The sequence below is a fragment of the Chrysochloris asiatica genome, unplaced genomic scaffold, assembly GCF_000296735.1.
Source record: "Chrysochloris asiatica unplaced genomic scaffold, ChrAsi1.0 scaffold00056, whole genome shotgun sequence".
Taxonomy (NCBI): Eukaryota; Metazoa; Chordata; class Mammalia; order Afrosoricida; family Chrysochloridae; genus Chrysochloris; species Chrysochloris asiatica.
Window position 1 is genome coordinate 12,582,563 of NW_006408574.1, and position 17,596 is coordinate 12,600,158.

At 45.0% G+C, this 17,596-nt stretch overlaps 1 protein-coding gene across 1 annotated transcript in view; it reads left to right on the forward strand.

The window, feature by feature from the left end:
• KDM4C (lysine (K)-specific demethylase 4C) overlaps positions 1–13,414 on the forward strand; it is a 314,090-nt gene extending 300,676 nt beyond the window's left edge. The window contains exons 19-21 of the mRNA XM_006863764.1: positions 3,421–3,540; positions 7,621–7,713; positions 13,238–13,414. Of these exons, the coding sequence (XP_006863826.1) occupies positions 3,421–3,540; positions 7,621–7,713; positions 13,238–13,414 (390 nt within the window). The remainder of the gene's footprint in view (positions 1–3,420; positions 3,541–7,620; positions 7,714–13,237) is intronic.
• The last annotated feature ends 4,182 nt before the right edge of the window (positions 13,415–17,596 follow it).

The window sequence follows — 17,596 nt, forward strand, 5'->3', positions numbered from 1 at the left end:
GAATGACTGGGGTGGTTCCAACTGCTGACCTTGTAGTTACCAGCCCAACGCGTACGCCACCAGTACACCAAAGACAGTGAAAGTCACTGTCTGTGGATGGGTTCGAACCACTAACCTTTCAGTTAACAGCCGACGGCACTAACTTACTGCACTGCAGAGACATCCAGGGCCCAGAGGCCAAAAGAAATACCCACCAGTTTGATCTGTTAAGAAAGTTAGGGCCAAGCATCTGAATGGCGGTAGTATCTGGGGCTCTGGGAAGTGTCATCATGTTTGCTCTGTGAGTTGCTGTGGAGCTGCCTCCTCGTGGAAGAAACCTTCAGGAGTGGGAAGATGCCTCCTTTACCCCTCACCCCCACAATGACCAGGGCAGCTGAGATGCAGTTCCCATCACTCAGCTAGAAGACTGGGCACTGCCTTCAGTGTGTGTTTAGAAGCCGTGTGGTCCACGGTTGGTTCTTCATCTCACATCAGTCTTTGAAAGAGAAATGGAAGGTGAGCTGGCAACCCCCGAGCGCAGTGGAATACATTCCTACAGTCCATCCGCTCAGTTCTGCAGCCCTGCAGTCAAACAGTGTGAAGGCCAAGAAGAAACTTCATTTCATTTCACAGAGTTGGACACTGTCAGTTCTGCAGAGCTCTGGACACACACTTTGGCCTTTGCCCACAGCCCAAGCTGGAAGCATGGGATGATGTTAAATAAATGAACAGCTGAACCTTCATATCTACCCGAGCCAAACAACCAAACGGCCTCTCACGTATGATGCAAATGTCCTATTAATAACAAAATGTGTACTCCATGGTGGATTTCTAGTCATAAATAACAGAATACTTCCTGAGCGTGCCTTTCATTGAAATCACAGACCAGCAGTCTGCATGGGCAGCTTGGCTGGCCAAGTGTGTGTTCCAATCAGTCAGATTGGCCTCATCAGGAAAAAGCCAACATTAGCAAAAATTAGAGTTGCTAAATGTGCAAAAAAATTTACCAGTGTCGGTTAGTGTTTAATTCCTTTGTATTAAAATGTTACTGTGTTACCCTCAATACATACAAATATGAGAGTGTGTAAACTGTGTATGAAAATGCTTTTCCATTTTACCTGTCCCCATCTCCCACCCAAAAGAAAATACCTTCTAGATTAAACTTCTAGGGAATTAGAAGTCCTTGGGTGGCACAAAAGTTTAATGCCAGCAAAAGCTCACCCAGAGGTGAAGACCTGGTTGACCAGCAGTGAGGCAAGACCTGGGGACTCTTGGGCCCAGAGTCAGTGACATAGCCACAGAGGACTAGAGTGGAGAGTGAAGCATCCAACTGATAATAAGAGGGGACATATGCACAAGAACACCCACACTTGCAGATAATACCCACTTGACCTGGCTTCAATGATTGGATGATCAGAGCTCAACTAGAAGAAGAAAGAAGAGGAAAAAAAGAGTAATCTGATACAATATGATGAACTTAACCTTCACCTATGGATGCAGTAGCTCAAAAGAGGGAACAAATCCTTACAGCAAGGATCATTCCCACCCCCTCCATACACAGAGTAGATAAGGATGGGCAATTTGGACATTGGCTACCCAAAATGGGGGGGGGGGGGGGGAGGGAGCCTACAAAGGTAAGAAGTGACTAGCTTACAAGCTTTCAAGAGGGAGCCTAGATCCAGAAAGCATGGAGGAAGGTAGAATCTCCATTGAGTAGTATCCAATCTGTCTGGGTGGGGCTGATGAAAAGAGATAGCTCTCTTCTGGTACAATAGTGAATAATTATTATCAGAACTGACTGAGAGGCTTGCTAATGTAAAGGTAGATGTTTTGTAGCAAAAGGAGGGGAGTGATTGACTTTGCAGTCTAGAAGTGGAGGTCCCTGGGACCATCAAGTGAGAAGAGCGGAATTTAGGACCCTACCCAGAGAAGCTGTGACACCAGAGATGGAGGCAGAGATGATGACGTGGAGAGATGGGAGTGGCTGGAGACTTTAGACCCAGAGAGGGAGAAGGGCTGTGTGCTGACAACCACGGGTCAGACTTGTAGTGTATACCCTTTGGTTGGTTGATGATGCATGGAGGGGATTGGAACCATGGCAATGAAATGATATACGATAGGATGAATGTAAAACTAATGTTCTCCCATGTAAACGATCACATAATTCACAATAAAACATTTTTAAAAAAATAAAAAAAACAAAACTCATCCAGAGGCTCCTCAGAAGAAAGACATGGTGATCTACTTCAGAAAAGGAGCTATTGGAAACTCTGGACCATAGTTCTACTCTGACATTTATGGGGTCACCAGGAATTCGAGTTAACTTGATGAGAACTGAGCTCTGGAGATAGAATGGTTAAGCATTCAGTTGCTAACTGACAGGTTAGCCATTCAAATCCCCCAACAGCTCTCGGGGAGCAAGAGTTGATTGCAGCCTAGAGAATGTTGTCCGGGGCGGTTCTCTGTCACTGTGAGTTGGACCACAGCAATGTGGTTAGCTAGGGTGGTAAGGAATCAAAGGTGGATGTGAGGAGTTGAGGATGGATGTGAAAAGTCAAGGATGGATGTGAGGAGTTGAGGATGGATGTGAGAAGGCTCTGGTTAAGGGTACCACTGTGACTTCCCTGTGGAAGGAAGCATGCCTGTTTTGGAGGGCCAGGGGCCTTTAGAGGAGGCTGGCTAAGCAGGACCCTGGCAGCCAGCCTCTGCTGCCCCTGGTGGACGCTCCGGTTTCCCCCCTCGCCTGGCCCTCTGGCTCTGACCTCACACTGCAGTCCCCCTCTTCCCTGTCCCACCTGGGTGGTGGCTCAGCATTTTTGCTGCTTTCCTCCTTGGTGTTCCCAACGCCTCATCACAGCTCTTCCTCTGGTTTTCCACTTCAGTCTTTAGAGACTCGGTTTCCTTGTCAGTTAAATGAGTCCCCTTAGTAATCTCTGCTTGCTTCATAGAGGAACCCTGAGATGGATGGTAAAGCATTTTGTTAACTGCAGAAATATTCTCTACAAATGTCAAGTGTTTCAAATCGTTAGCTGAACTATTCCTCAGCTAAAGCCTCTTCTGTCCATAGTCCTTGTGTGACACTATAGGATAAGCACTGGACCGAAAGGTCATTTTGAACAGCAAGGTTGGATGTTCAGACTCAGGGTTGTTATGAGTCAGAACCGACTTGTCGGTACAACATGTGTATTTTAGTTATAGCTCCATGCACAATGATTCTGTGTCAAATAGCAAATGTAAATGCTACTGTTTTTTTCCTGCTTGGAGTTTGGAGGTTCTTTTGCAACTTTATGGTGTGGACTGACTACTCCTCTGACTCCCGCTTTTCCTCTGGATACCTGAGCAGGGTCCTAATCCATCAAACATACAAGCAATAAGCCCTGATTGCCAGGAGCGAATCACTCGCTCGCTTCTAAATGCAACCTGTCCCTGTCTCTCCCGCAGAGCCGAGACTGCGTGAAGCTGGGCCCTCCCGCTGAGGGTGAAGTCGTGCAAGTCAAGTGGCCCGATGGCAAACTCTACGGGGCGAAATACCTGGGCTTGAACGTTGCCCACATGTACCAGGTGGGTGCTTGGGTCCCAAGTGTGTTGCTGATTGAAAGGTGAACGCAGGACATCTGCTATTTTGTACAGTCCTGGTGGCGCAGTGGGTTATGCTGTGGGCCGCTAACTTCAAGGTCAGCAGTTCGAGTCCACTCGTCGCTCTGTGAAAGACAGAGGAGGCTTTCCAGCTGTGAGGTGGAATCGACTCCATAGTATCGGGTTTGGTTATTTTATGCAAGTCTCTGGAGTGGTGCAAGTGGCCAGGTACATGGCTACCAATGGGAAGGCTGGAAGCTGGAACCCAACCAGAGGAGCCTGGGAAGACAGGTCTGCGGAATTGCTACCACAAGGTCCCAGCTACGTGGATGCTGTGGTACACACACATGGCCAGCATGGGTTGGAATCGACTTGACAGCAACAGTGTTGTTGGCTTGGGGTGGTTTTATGAAGAGGCAGAGATGGTCCTGGTTGACATGCTGGAGCATACGGTGAGGTTAACAGTGTGTGCTGACTGGGTTAGTCTTAAGGAGTGTGGTTTTATTAGGATGGGAAGCTACCAAATGACCAGCTGTTTTCTTGATTTCCCATTATGTGGGACCAGCCCGAGTGCTTGGCTCATCTCACCTGCAGCCCAGGTAATGCTGGGTCTTCCTCATCCCCAAGTCCCGAGTTGGCAGGGTCTGAGGCTTCTCAGCAAAGCGAACTCGTGCTGCGTTGGCACCCAGGTAGCCTGTCGGTGTGACAAGGAGCATCGCTTCTGAGAAACCTGTGGCTCGCACGTGAGCATTCTCACTGGACTACCTGGGACCAAGTGTGTAGCTGGTTAAAAATGAAGTGATGTGATCCCTACCAAACCTGAGCCTGAGTCTTCCTCTGGGGAAGGAAGCAGCAGAGGCCACGTGTGTGCCTTCGGTCAGGAAGGCTTGAAACAGGGACACGTTTAGTAGAATCCAAAGACTGTAGTATTGTCTGCAACACTGAGACCGAAATCAACATTCTTGGGCTAAGCAGCAGAATGAAAACTAGAAGATTGAATTAAAAGGAGAAAAAGCAAGAAAGTCCAGGTCCGTTAACTTGAGAAACAGCTTAGGATTGATAAGACTGCCAGTTGGAGTAGAGAAATTGTTCAAAGACCGATAAGGGGCAAGGCCTTAAATTGAAGAGTACTTTATAAGACAACTGCCTCAGGAATGGAGCACGATATAATGAAAGTTGTTCAGAGAAGTTTGGAAAACTTTTCTCATGATGCAGAAAAAATCCCAAGGGAGTGGGGAAGAGAGACTGTGTGTGTACCCTGTGGTTATGTTTGTTTTTATAGGGGTATACTGTCTGGGGGGGGGGGGGGGATTCCTGGTGTGGTGTGTGGGTTAATGCGCTGGACTGCAATATCAATTTGAACCACGAGATAAGTGATTCAAGCTCACCAGCTGCTCCTTGGAAACCCTATAAAGGGTCGCTATGGGTCGGAATTGACTCTACGGCACTTAAGACAACATGTATGGGGGGTGTATGAATATAGGATGTACATGTATGGATGTGTGTGTGTATAGGGGTGTAAATGTATGGGTGTGTATGTATATAGGGTGTACATGTAGGGACATGTATGTGCATGGGGTGTATATGTATGGTAGATAGATATCATATTTGGTAAGGTGGAGGGTCAGAGAAAAAGAGGAAGATCCCAGCAAGATGGATTAGCAAAGTGGCAGCATCAATGGGCTCAAGTGTGGCAACAACTGTAAGGTTGGCCCAGAATCAGGCAGTGTTTCATTCTGTTGCACACAGGGTTGCTATGAGTCACTACCAACTCAGTGACACCTAACAGCAACATGTATGGGTGTGTATGTATACGGGTGTGTACATGCATGGATGTGTATATATGGGGTGTATACTTTGGGTGTGTATGTGTGGGTGTGTATGTATGTATATGGGGTATATATGAATGGATTATATGAGGGTGTACATGTGTTGGGGTGTATATATATAAGTGTGTGTGCATATGGGGGTGTATGCATATGGAGGTGTGTGAATTTGTGTATGGGAGATGTATGTCCAAAGCCCACTGCTCCCACTTTTGGGGAAATTGTTCATTTGCAGATTCAGGGTCTTTTTCCTAAGGGGTCAGCTTGCTTGAGTCTCTTTTATAGCAAAATTTTCAGAAGTAGGCAAAAAATCACCAGAGAGGCCTATAATATTAGAGTCTCCTAGAAAAGATGCATCAGTTCATTATTCAGAAGGAAATAATCACACTTAATTAAACAATAAGTGCAAAAGTAAAGCTTCTTACAGCAAAGCTATTTGCTACATGAAGAGGATCCCATAATGAGGACATGCTCAAATTCAGACTAATTAGCAATCACCGTGTTAACTTCTGTTGAATTTATGATGGCCTAGTAGCAGAGAACTATGGGCATATTTATAGACTCCATGAAAAAGTTAAGACGAATCTTAACTGGCTCTCAAGCACACGTAATTTAAAATTCCACAGGAATCCAAGTGGCCTTGTGAGATCATTTTGTTTAGTGTCTTAATTATTCAAGTTCGCATTGAATATGTAAAGACTCATTAATGAAAATGCATACAACTTAGGTATCTTTGTACAGTGCTAAAATCGAAATACATGTTGTTTTTGACCCTAATACCAACCCAAAGCAAACCCGCTGGCTTGAGCGTATTCCGACTTCTAACAAGCATATAGGACCAGGTAGAACTGCCCTGTTATCTGGACAGAGCACACTGCCACATCTTTCGGACATGAAACATCTGGTAGGTTTGAAGTACAGCCTTTGGGTCTGCAGCTGAGTGCTTACCTTCTGCACCACCAGAGCTACTTTGGACAGTCATTAGTAGCCCTGAAAGACAGGTGTTACTGATTTTGCTTTTACAAATGAGAGGAAGAAACGCTCTAAGAGGTTTTAATAGATTTTCAAGAGAAGGGCTAGAATGTTCTCTCAGTTCTGTCTCAACTTAGGTCAGCTCTTCTAGAATGTACAAACAGCTGGTTTTAAAATTACTTGCAGTTACTTTGGGTGGAGAGGTTTAAGCATTTTTCTTCTTATTGTTAAGTATCGTCGGGTCAGTTCCAATCCATAGCGACCCTGTATAGGGTTTCCTAGGAGCAACTGGTGAACTTGAACTGCCGACCTTGCGTTCAAAGTGACCTTAGGTCCAGCGCATTAACCCACAGTGCCACAGCATGTTTTCACACATCGACGTGGTTTATAGTGTTATGAAATGGAGAAAGCAGGATTTCCCTGGCCTGTTAGATTGAATTGGACAGAAGAAGTAAGCTTCAGAGTTGAAGTTCTGTAGGAGCTTGAGTAACTGTCTCCATCTGGGAAGATAATTGTTGTGTGCCTTTTAGTTGGTTGCAACTCATCGCGACCCTGTGTGGGGTTTCTGAGGTGGGCTTGAACTACTGACTTTGTGGTTAGCAGTTCAGGGCTTTTCCTACAGCGCCACATCAGGGCTTGGGAGGGTAATTTGTTGTTGTTGTTAAGTGCTGTCAAGTTGGTTCCGACTCATAGTGACCCTGTATAAGGTTTCTGAGGAGCAGCTGGTGAGCTTGACCCGCCAACTTTGTGGTTCTGACTGACTTTTCAGTACAGCGCATTAACCCAGAGTCACAGCAAGACTAACTACACGTGAGTAAAGTCATCATCTTTTCATTCCCAAAGAGAAACAGCCCTCCCTGTTACATTGTCAGAACCTCTTAAAACAGATAAAGGACACCAACAGGTACTGCCCAGCTTGATGGTTACATTGTCACAATCTCAGATTCTCTCAGAAATTGTTTGAACCACAGCTACTTTTCTGGGTTTGGGATTAGGGGTGGGTGGGGGGAGGATAAGTTTTCACCTCACATATTGCCAGTCACTCATTTTTCAGGACTTTGGCCTATTTTAAGAAGGTGTTTTGTCCTTAGTTGGATGAGGGAGGGGTCTCATCTCAGCCTATGGACTGACTCTGCTTTCCCTGATTTTCTCTGTTATGTTCCTTTTGTTTGTTCTTGTTTTAAGCAGCTGATTTTAACCCTTAAATGGCCAGTGCTTGTTTTTAATGACTTTTAAATGACTGTTGTGATGTCTTAATCTCCCTTAGGTTGAATTTGAAGATGGATCTCAGATAGTGATGAAGAGAGAAGAGATCTACACTCTAGACGAAGAGTTACCCAAGCGAGTGAAGGCTCGTTTAGTAAGTGCTGCCAAGCGCCCCACAGGGACCCCTGGGGGACAGTCTCTTCTTTCTCCTGTGATCCCCCAGCCCACCTGGAAACATACCTGAGCCTTTAGATTGGCTCTGAGGCTAACCAGCCCAACCATCCTTATTGAAACCTATTGAATGCAAAGCTCACATTAGGACAAAGCCCAGGAGCCAGGTACACCTGCCTTGGTTTTTCTTTCTAATGAAGCCAAATGATACTTGTTTGTTTAATGCTGATTGGCATACAGAAACTGGGCTGTGATGATGCGCATTGTGCCTGGCTCCGGAGCATACACAGATACAGTGAAACGGGTCAGAGCCGGAACTCGGCGCCACTGCCTTGTTTTTCTGGGTCTCACTTTGGACACAGGACGCTGTCTTTTCCTGCTCTCATTTGAGTAGAAAGTAGATTGTAGTTTTCCTCCTCTGACTGGTTTCCACTTCACACAGGTTCCAGCTTCCACAGGTCTTTACGGTACCACGCAGGCCTTTACAATCCTGGTAGTAGGATCAGCGCTAAAAGAAAGCATTCAGTACTAGATTCAAGTGTGGTCTGTTTCCTATTGCCTTGTTGTATCGTTAGCTTCTCTCTCAGAAGGTCACTGCTATTGGCATCAGTTCCAAATTAAGTCAAACTCTCATTGCCATCATGTTGTTGTTAAGTAGTGTGGAGCCGACTCATAGTGACCCTGTCCAGGGTTTCCGGAGCTGTAAATCTTCATAGGAGCAGAAAGCCTCATCTTTCTCTTCTTGTGGAACAGCTGGTAGTTTCAAACTGCTGACCTTGTGGTTCGCAGCCCGATTCGTAACCACTACGCTACCAGAGCTCCTTAGTGTTGTTAAGTCCCATCGAGTCAGCTCCGACTCATAGCAACCCTTTGTAGGGTTTCTGAGGAGCAGCTAGCTGGTGGGTTTGAACTGCCCACTGTGTGCTTTTCAGTCCAGTGCTGGTCCTACAAAATCACACCAGGAGTAGTATAGGATGTGAAACAGTCTTTTTAAAATGAAAATATTGTCAGCTTCTACTCTCTTGTTGTTGATGTTAAGTAACATCCAGTCTGGGTCCACCTCATGGTGACCTTGTAAACAACAGAATGAAATGGGACCCAGCTCGGTGCCACCTTCGTGGCCATTGGTATATTTTGAGTCTACTGTTGGGGCTACTCAGGTCCTGTACAAACCACTAAATAGAGGAATAAACATGGACTGATCATCAAAGCTGAGGCTGTTGGAGAATATATAATTCACAGTAATGTAGTTTTTATATTATTGTATCATAAAATAGTTAGTGGACCCTGAAATGAAGTGACTTTTATTCATTTAGAGTTAGTACATCGGCCACATCTCAGCAGTGTTGTTGCTGTTGTTAAGCGCTCTTGGGTAGGTTCTGATGTACAACAGAGCAAAACACTGACCAGTCCAGTACCATCCGCAGAGCTCACAGCTGCAGCCTTTGTGTCGCAAACTGGGCAATTGGAAGACAAAACCAACCTTTTTCTGGCTAAATGGCACTCCGTTTTCTGTGGTGATGTAGTCTCCGTGGATTATGTGGGAAACCCCTCGGGTCTCCTTCATCATTCAGCTCTACATCCCAGTCCTTGTCTGTCAGTGGACCCTGAGAACAGGTAACTGGATCAGGCGTGAACGGCTTTCCCTTCACACCTAAGAAGAAAGTCTTTCAAAGGGAAAGCATCGAGCCAACAGTGATAGTAACAGTACTGCCACCCATCAATTAGAAATGACTGAAAACGGATTAACCACCTGGTGTGGCACTATTGGATAAGCACTGGACTGCTAACTGCAAGGTTACTGTTTCAAACCCACCAGCCACTTCTTGGAAACATTACAGAGTCGCTATGAGTCGGAAGTGACTCAGCGGCACAAAGCAACAATGCTGGATGGCACTGAACAACAGCAACAAATATACAAGAAAAAAAACAACACAAAACAAAAAACCCACTGCCATCAAGTCAATTTCAGGTCCTTGTGGGTTTCCCAGACTGTCAGTCGTCACGGAAACAGACAGCCTTATAGCTCTCTCTTGGAGAGGCTGGTGACTTTGAACCGCTGACCGTGTGGTTAGCACCTTAATGTCTAACCCACAACGCCATCACAGAGAAAGAGGAAATCAAATATCCTATTGTCAAGGCATGAGCTTAGCCTTGTCAATGACCTAGAAAACCTAGATCACTGGTCAGTGTTCTAAGATCTGGACACCTGTAGAGAACAAGGTTGATTTTTAAGATGCTAGAGATTCCCTGCTCTTCCCTTCCAAGGATTCACTCTCTATCCTTTCCTCCTAGTTAGTGAGATGGGGAATGGAGTCGGTGATCCCTTTCTAGTCTCTCTGATCTTGGTTTTCTTATCCATGTTTGGTTAGCCTCCCAGCTGGGTCCACAGAGTTCAAACACCACTTGGTAGCCGCATTAGAAGACAGCTCTTCCTGCCCTACCTTGACCACTCTCCGTGTTCCATAATTGAGATTTTGCTCAGATACCTGCATGCCCTCACAGGTGGCTTTATCTGAGTACAGCTTCTGAGCTTTCTTTCCAATGGTCCATTTCTTTGAATTATTAACAGCAACGTTCAACTTTTTCTTTTTTCACTTCTTGGAGAAAAATATTTCAAATTAAAAAAAGAAAAGAAAAATATATCACACACCTGCATATAATCTGAATGCAGTGTGTCGTGTGGTACAGTTAGGTCTGGTGGGAAATCTATTCAGAAACCAAGGTTCGCAGCCTCTACCTCGGGTTGGCCTCTTCAGTCAGTTTGTACTGAAACAGACTTCTGTCTCCTGATGGCCAATCTCTTTGTCTTCAGCTTGGTCTAGATTCCTCAGGCTCTTGTTTAGCATATGATGCTATTCCCTCCCAGTTAGTAAAACAAATCTAACAGAAGGACTCATTGATGGAAGATTTTTTTTTTTTTTTTCTGAAGGTTTTTATTGTGGATTGAGTGAAAGTTTACAGGGCACATCATCAGCTCTACACACAACAAATCATATACCTTGTATTGTTACAATGATTATAATCCCCTCCATGTACCATCAGTTATTCAATGAACTGTATCTCTCTGTATTCACTGTAGCCTTTAAAAAAAAAAAAAAATCAGGCATATATAATAATTTACACCGCTAAAGGACACATTCTACAAGCCTGCCTCCTGGCCACCATCTCTTAGTTCCTCAACTACCATGAATCTAGAGTCCACAGCTACTCCCTCTCTCCATGTCCCCATCTCTGGTGTTGCTGCTTCTTTGGATAGGGTCTCACATTCCTCATGTACTCATCTCCCTTGATGGTCCTTTGTTTCTGGACTGTAAGATTAACTACTCCCCCATTATTGTTTCAAAACCTCTACTTTACAATGTGACAGTCGTAATTAGTTATAACATTTACTCACTATTGAATCATAAGAACCTTATCCCCATCTCTTTTAACCAGACCCATCTAGATAAGATGACAACTGTTCAGTGGGGACTCTTTCTTCCCCTACACATTCTTAAACTAAACTCCCCCTTGAAACCTTGTAAGCCAGACACTTTGTGCCTTCATTGCTTTCTCATTTTAGGCAGCCAATGTCTAAGTTGCCCTTCCACATCTATCCTGTGTACAGAGGGGATAAGCTTAATACTTGATGTGAAGACTCCTTCCCTCTATGTTGGTATTTAGAGTTACTACCTCCATGAGTATAGATCAAGTTCATCAAATTGTAGCAATTTACCCTAGTTTCCTTTATCAAAAATTGCTTTCTTCTTCTTTTTTAAATCTTCCTCTAGTCAAGTTCTAATTATCAAGCCATCGAGTCTAGGTCAAATGGGTACTATCTGTAAGTTTGGGTGTTCTTGTGCATCTCTCCTCTCACTTCATATCAGCTGGATGCTTCACTCTCAGCTCTAGCCCTCTGTGGCTATGTCCTTATCCATGGGCTCAGCTGTCCCCAGGTCTCACCATACTTTGGACCAACCAGCCCTTCCTCTTCTTTCTCTCATCTCCAGGTCAACGGGAATCTATGGAATGTGGTTGAACTCATTTCTTCATTGCTGTCTTTCCCCCTCTTCCACTCACTAGTAGAACAATGTGGTTGTCAGCATGCTTGTATGCCTGCTCATGTGTTCCCTTTGAGTTTCAGTCTCAGAGGGGTGTTTGTCCTGAAGGAACTTGATTGCTTGCCTTGATGGCTTCCTGGTGAACAACTTGCTTATTCTTATAGCAAGTCATACTGAAATTTTTGTTTTGGGTTTTCCCTGATGATCTTTCTTTGAAGATGTATCTTCTGTCACTCTAGTTGTTCCAGGTTGGTCTGCTTGTCCTTTCTAATAAGAATGTTCCACCTCAGAAGGTTCTGGATGGGGCTCAGGATTCCACTTAAGGTCCTATAATCTGCAAAGGCTCCACATGAGGCCTATTTCACTGGGCAAGTTCTCGAACCCCTTTTAGGTATTCCAATCAGTTTGAGGCTGAAGATAGGCTTACAAAATTTCTATAGTCAGGTTTCCTGGCATTTCTTTCTATCCAACTCCAGTGTCCATTTTACAGTAGTAGGCAAGGGAAACCAGTATACATAGGACAGTCAAGCATCTTAGTATTATTTCCCCTCTTCAGGGTATGCCTAGATCCCTGTATCCCAGAGCCCTGTTGTTCCAAGATTGAGCATGCATCAGCCCATGCAAACCTGTCTCAGTGTTCCCCTATCTACCTTGTTCTTCATGATGGAAGATACTTTTGATTAGTGATATATATTTTATAGGGGTTGGCAGCCCTCAATGGGAGGCAGACACCATGTTTTAATGCCTCTGCTTACCCAGACATAAGCTGACTTGGAGAGAATTTTTTTCAAAAGACTCAGCAGTCCACCTCAGCGATTGTGCTGGCTTCTTTTCCACTAAGTTCAGAAATGGCTCCATTATGTTTTATTGTCTCTCAGAATCACCATGGCAACACTGGGTAATTAACTAGAGCCACTGGTAAGTGGTTTTATGACTATCTCTGAGGCCGGCTTTTACTGTTCTTATACAGTGGTAACGCTGCTATCCAAGTTTGAGGATCTCCTTTGATAATTTCAGCACGTATACAAGTCACTCAGAGGTCTTGCATACGCGCTGAAATGAAGTTCCAGGATGCTGAAACAGAAATGTTCTCTCCAAATGCCTCATGGAGCCCAACTAACCCAACACAGTGTGACTGTGTCTGGGAGCCCATGGAGGCAACCTTGGAGTCTGGATGGCCCTCGTGAGCTTCACCAGGTGACCTACTGTTTTGTTTTGTAGTGTCTTGATGCTGTTCCATTGTTTTGAGCCTCTTCATGATAGATTATGTGTTTTCAATCTCCAAACGCTGAGCTCTAAACACTGACGTCCCGGTGACTACAGTGACTATGTTGATGCTGGTGGGAGGGAGCCGCCTCAGTGAGAACCAGCTAGGAAGGCAGTTAGGAGGCCGATTATTGGAGGGCATGGTCCTTAGTTGTTTGAAGTCAGTTCCCTATGTGTGTGACCACTGGCTCTTTTCAGTCCACAGCCTCTGATATGCGATTTGAAGACACGTTTTATGGAGCCGACATAATCCAAGGGGAGAAAAAGAGGCAGAGAACATTGAGCTCCCGGCTGAAGAATGAGTACGTGGATGATCCGCTGTACCGTACCTTCCTGAAGAGCACCTTCCAGAAGAAAAGCCAGAAGAAACAGTAGGCGGCTGCCTGGCTGCCAGCTCCCTGGGAGATGACGTGGGCTGCACAGTGTTCCCCAAGGGTGGGGTGGTGGGGCGTATCCTGACAGCAGTATGCTGGGCTTCCAAATTGTGATCACCAAAGTCACTAAAGACACACAGAATTGGTTGCACGTAGTAATCCCAAACCATCTTCTAGGCCAACTTTCACTTAGGTACAACCGGCTTCACCTTTGATCCCAAAGAATTTTTCTAAGTGAAAGAATTAGTAGTGAATCACCCACCAAATTAAAAGCCACTGCCAGGGAGGTGGGGGTGCCCCATGTGACTTAGAGCCCCCCAGTCAGGAAACAGATTGCACTCCCCCACCTCCAGCCAATGGGCGCCTCATTACCCAGGTGCGGGGCGGGGGTGATTTATATATTTTCCACAGTCAGGGACGGACCCTCACTTATTTTTCCTTTTTAATAATAATAATAAAAAAGCAGTTTTTATAAAACATTTTTACACCACAAATGGTATGTATGGGAAAGAGATTTGCCTGTGTGTGCTGTCTGTCCGTATGTGCCCTGTACAGAACTTTTACACTTTTTTACATCCCTTATCCCTTTTAATTGTGTCTGATGAGAAGCGAGTTGTTGGTCTTTGTGACTTGTACGACTCTTGATAAATAATTCTTATGAATTGTGTGGGGACTTTCTATATTTAATGAAGGAGATCAGGGGGCTGCTATTTTTAAATACTTTTCTTTTCCTAATGCAGATTCTGAGTAGATATTTATAAGATAATAATAATAATATGTTTATGATGTGTTTGTAAAATCAAGAGTTTACAGAAATATGCTCTGATGGATAATTTTGAACTAATGTAATATGATTTTTTTTTCCTTTTTAAATCAACCTGAGAATGTACTGATGTTTTAAAATAAAGATTTCCACTTTCTCCAATCCTGCTTTCAGACTTGGTCATTCGTCTGAGTGTAAACCTTTAGAAAAAAACAAGTTTGTTGGGGAGCCGCTAGCAAGACTGACTGTTATTATTCATTTGATTTCTTGACTCATGGTGACCCCATGTGACAAGTAGAAAAAACTGCACCACCATAGGATTTTGTCACTGGTGTGCTATAGGATCAGCGCTGGACTGCTAGCTGAAGATTGACAGTTTAAACTCACCAACCGCTCCTTGGAAACCCTACGTGCAGGGTTGCTATGAGTTGGAACAGACGCATGACATTTAACAACAACATTAAACCTCTGTCAGGTCTGTCTCCTGTGGAGCTGCTGGGTGGGTTTGAACTGCCAACCTTTCAGTGAGCAACCAGGCATTTAACCACTGCATCCCCAAGGCCCATACAAGACGGGCCTGGACCCAGGGTTTCAGATGTCCCTCCCATCACTGGCTTTCTGCATAATTGGACATGTCTTCAGACTTTGATGGTGTCACTGGAGAGTTGTAATTTGCCAGGCTGGAGTCCTGGTTAGGCACTGCAGGATAAAGCACTGCACTGCGAAGTCAGTTTGAATCACAAAGTCGGCAATTCAAACCCACCAGCAGCTCCCTAGAAACCCCAACCTGGGTCACTATGAATCGGGATCAATTCAACCGCACTTACCAACAACAGGGTTAACTGGAGAGATTGCCTCAGTAACTCCTACAAGACCTTGACTAAATCTGGAAACCTGTATTCTAGAGCACTCTACATGTCAGCTTTCCGGTTTTGCTCGGTGCTATCAGGTCCGTTCTAGTTCATAGTGACCCTTTGTCCAACAGAACAGAACCCTGGCCCGTCCTGTGCCATGCTCACCATTGTTAGGTTGGACCCCATTGTCTCTGCTCCTGTGTCAGTCCATTGTGTTGGGGGTCTTCCTCTTTTCTGCTGAACCTCCACTTTACCAAGCATGATGTTCTTCTCCAGACTGGTTTCTCCAGATAACGTGTCTGAAGTACGTGAGAAGAAATCTCACCGTTATGTATGGCAGAACTAAAGGTGACCTGATCTTGGGCCAACATTATTGCTGTGTTTGAGTTCATTGTCATGGTTATTCTATTGTTCATCTCCTGGAGTGTGGTCTTGGTTTTGGTGACCCTTCACTTTACCAACTATGATGATGGTCTTTCTAGGCTCCTGTTACCATTCGGAGGGATTGATGGGCTCCTCCAATTTCTCTGTTCAGCAGCACAGGCATGGGATGGGACCACCCAAAGTTCCACAGTCCTTGGCAGCTGCTTCTGGTGACAAAATCTGCATAAAAAATCTCAGTGGCTGCTTCTAGAAGCATGTTTGCTCTTGATGCCATCATGTGCTGACCTTGGTTGGATAAGTTGGAACATCTGTTCCACATGCCTCCTCCCACCCTTTTGCTGGGTCTACTGGGCTGGCCCAAGGAGCTCTGGTAGCGTAGTGGGTACGAATTGGGCTGCGAACCTCAGGGTCAGCAGTTCGAAATTACCAGCTGTTCCATGGGAGAAAGATGAAGCTTTCTGCTCCTGTAAAAATTTACAGCCTGGGAAACCCTGTACAGGGTCACTGAGTCAGAACCGACTCCACAGCACATAACAACAACAACTGGGCTGGCCCAGGTATGTTCTTCTCATGTTGAAGCAGCAGAGGTCCAAGCCAGGCCAGCCTCACACATTTCCATCCTCCCTGTCATGTTGGTATCTCATGGAGCAAAAGCAAGTGCCGTGGTCAACTCCAGAGCCAGGGTCAAGTGTGTGGACGTGTCACTCCAAGTGTGTGGGTGTGTCAGTCCTTTACTGGAGAGAAACAGAAAGTCAGTTAAACTCCATTCTCATTTCCCAGAGTGCCTCAGGGCTGAACTCTGAGCTGCGCCCACCTGCTTTATTTTTACAGTGAACGAACATTCCACATCCTCCAACAGTGTGGTCATAGACCTTAGCAAGGGATCAAGTACAAATTGTCTGTGGAACTGACCTGCCATCACCAAGGGATGCCAGGAAAGCAGGGCTGCCTAAGGCATCAAGAGGCATGAATTTAAATGGGGTCATTCATTCGGTATAAGTTTACTTGTCAGCAAGATTTCTGATGGGCTGGCTCAGGGAGGAACGGGCATCTTCCTATAGGATCTCAAATACAGCTGTCTTCTATGGTCTCACTTCACTCTAATGTGCTTATAACCAACTACAGCTGTCAGTTGTTGTTGTTAAGTGCCGTCGAGTCGGTTCCCACCCATAGCGACCCTGAACAGGGTTTCCGAGGCTGTAAATGTTTATGGGAACAGAAAGCCTCATCTTTCTCCTGCGGAGCAGCTGGTAGTTTTGAACTGCTGACCTTGCGGTTGACAGCCCGATTCGTAACCGCTACACTACAGTAGCCTTCGCCAACTAGAGCCAGCCACAGCAGTGCTCTCGCTATTGAGAAAGGTACCCTTGTCTCACTGTATACTGCAGAGGGGGTTTCTGGCTGAGCCAGACACATTGGTAAAGCTCTTCTTTCGCTGTGTGACACCTCAATCGTAATTTGAATTTCTTTACATTACATTAACTGCTTTTCAGTGTGTATGATGGGCTAATACGCTGGACTGTGAAATTGGTTTGAACCGTACTGTCAGTGGTTCAAGCTCACCAGCTGCTCCTTGGAAACCCTATACAGACAGGGTCACTATGAATCAGAAGTGACCCGACAACACTTAAAAGCAACAACATGTGTACCATGAAGTCAGTGGAAGTCCCTCTAGTATTTAAAAATGGGAGAAAATAATTGCTTAGCTGTGGCCATTTTAATGTAATTCTAATGACAAACTCTTTCTTTCCAGGCTAGAGGACCAATGAAAACTGCTTGGCACATTGCACATTTTAGTTCTTCTATGTGTGTTTGAAATGAAGAAAATGTGGTCCTTGTCAGTATGCTTTTATTAAGGACCTATTTATTTGGAGGCCTGGTGTGGCACTGTAGGAAAAGCTCTGAAATGCTAACTGCAAGGTCGACAGTTCAAACCTACCAGTGACCCTTTGGAAACCCTATATAGGGTCGCTATGAGTTGGATCTGATTTGAATGCACTTAACAACAACAACAACAATGTATTTATTTTTAGTTCAACTAGTGAGAAATTGAGAAGCATCCACTAAAATATTACTCGACCTCTTGAAATATAAATTGTTATTGGGTGGTTAAGTGCCGTTTAATCGGATCCTACTCATAGCTATCCTGTATAGGGTTTCCGGAGCTGTACATCTGTGGGGG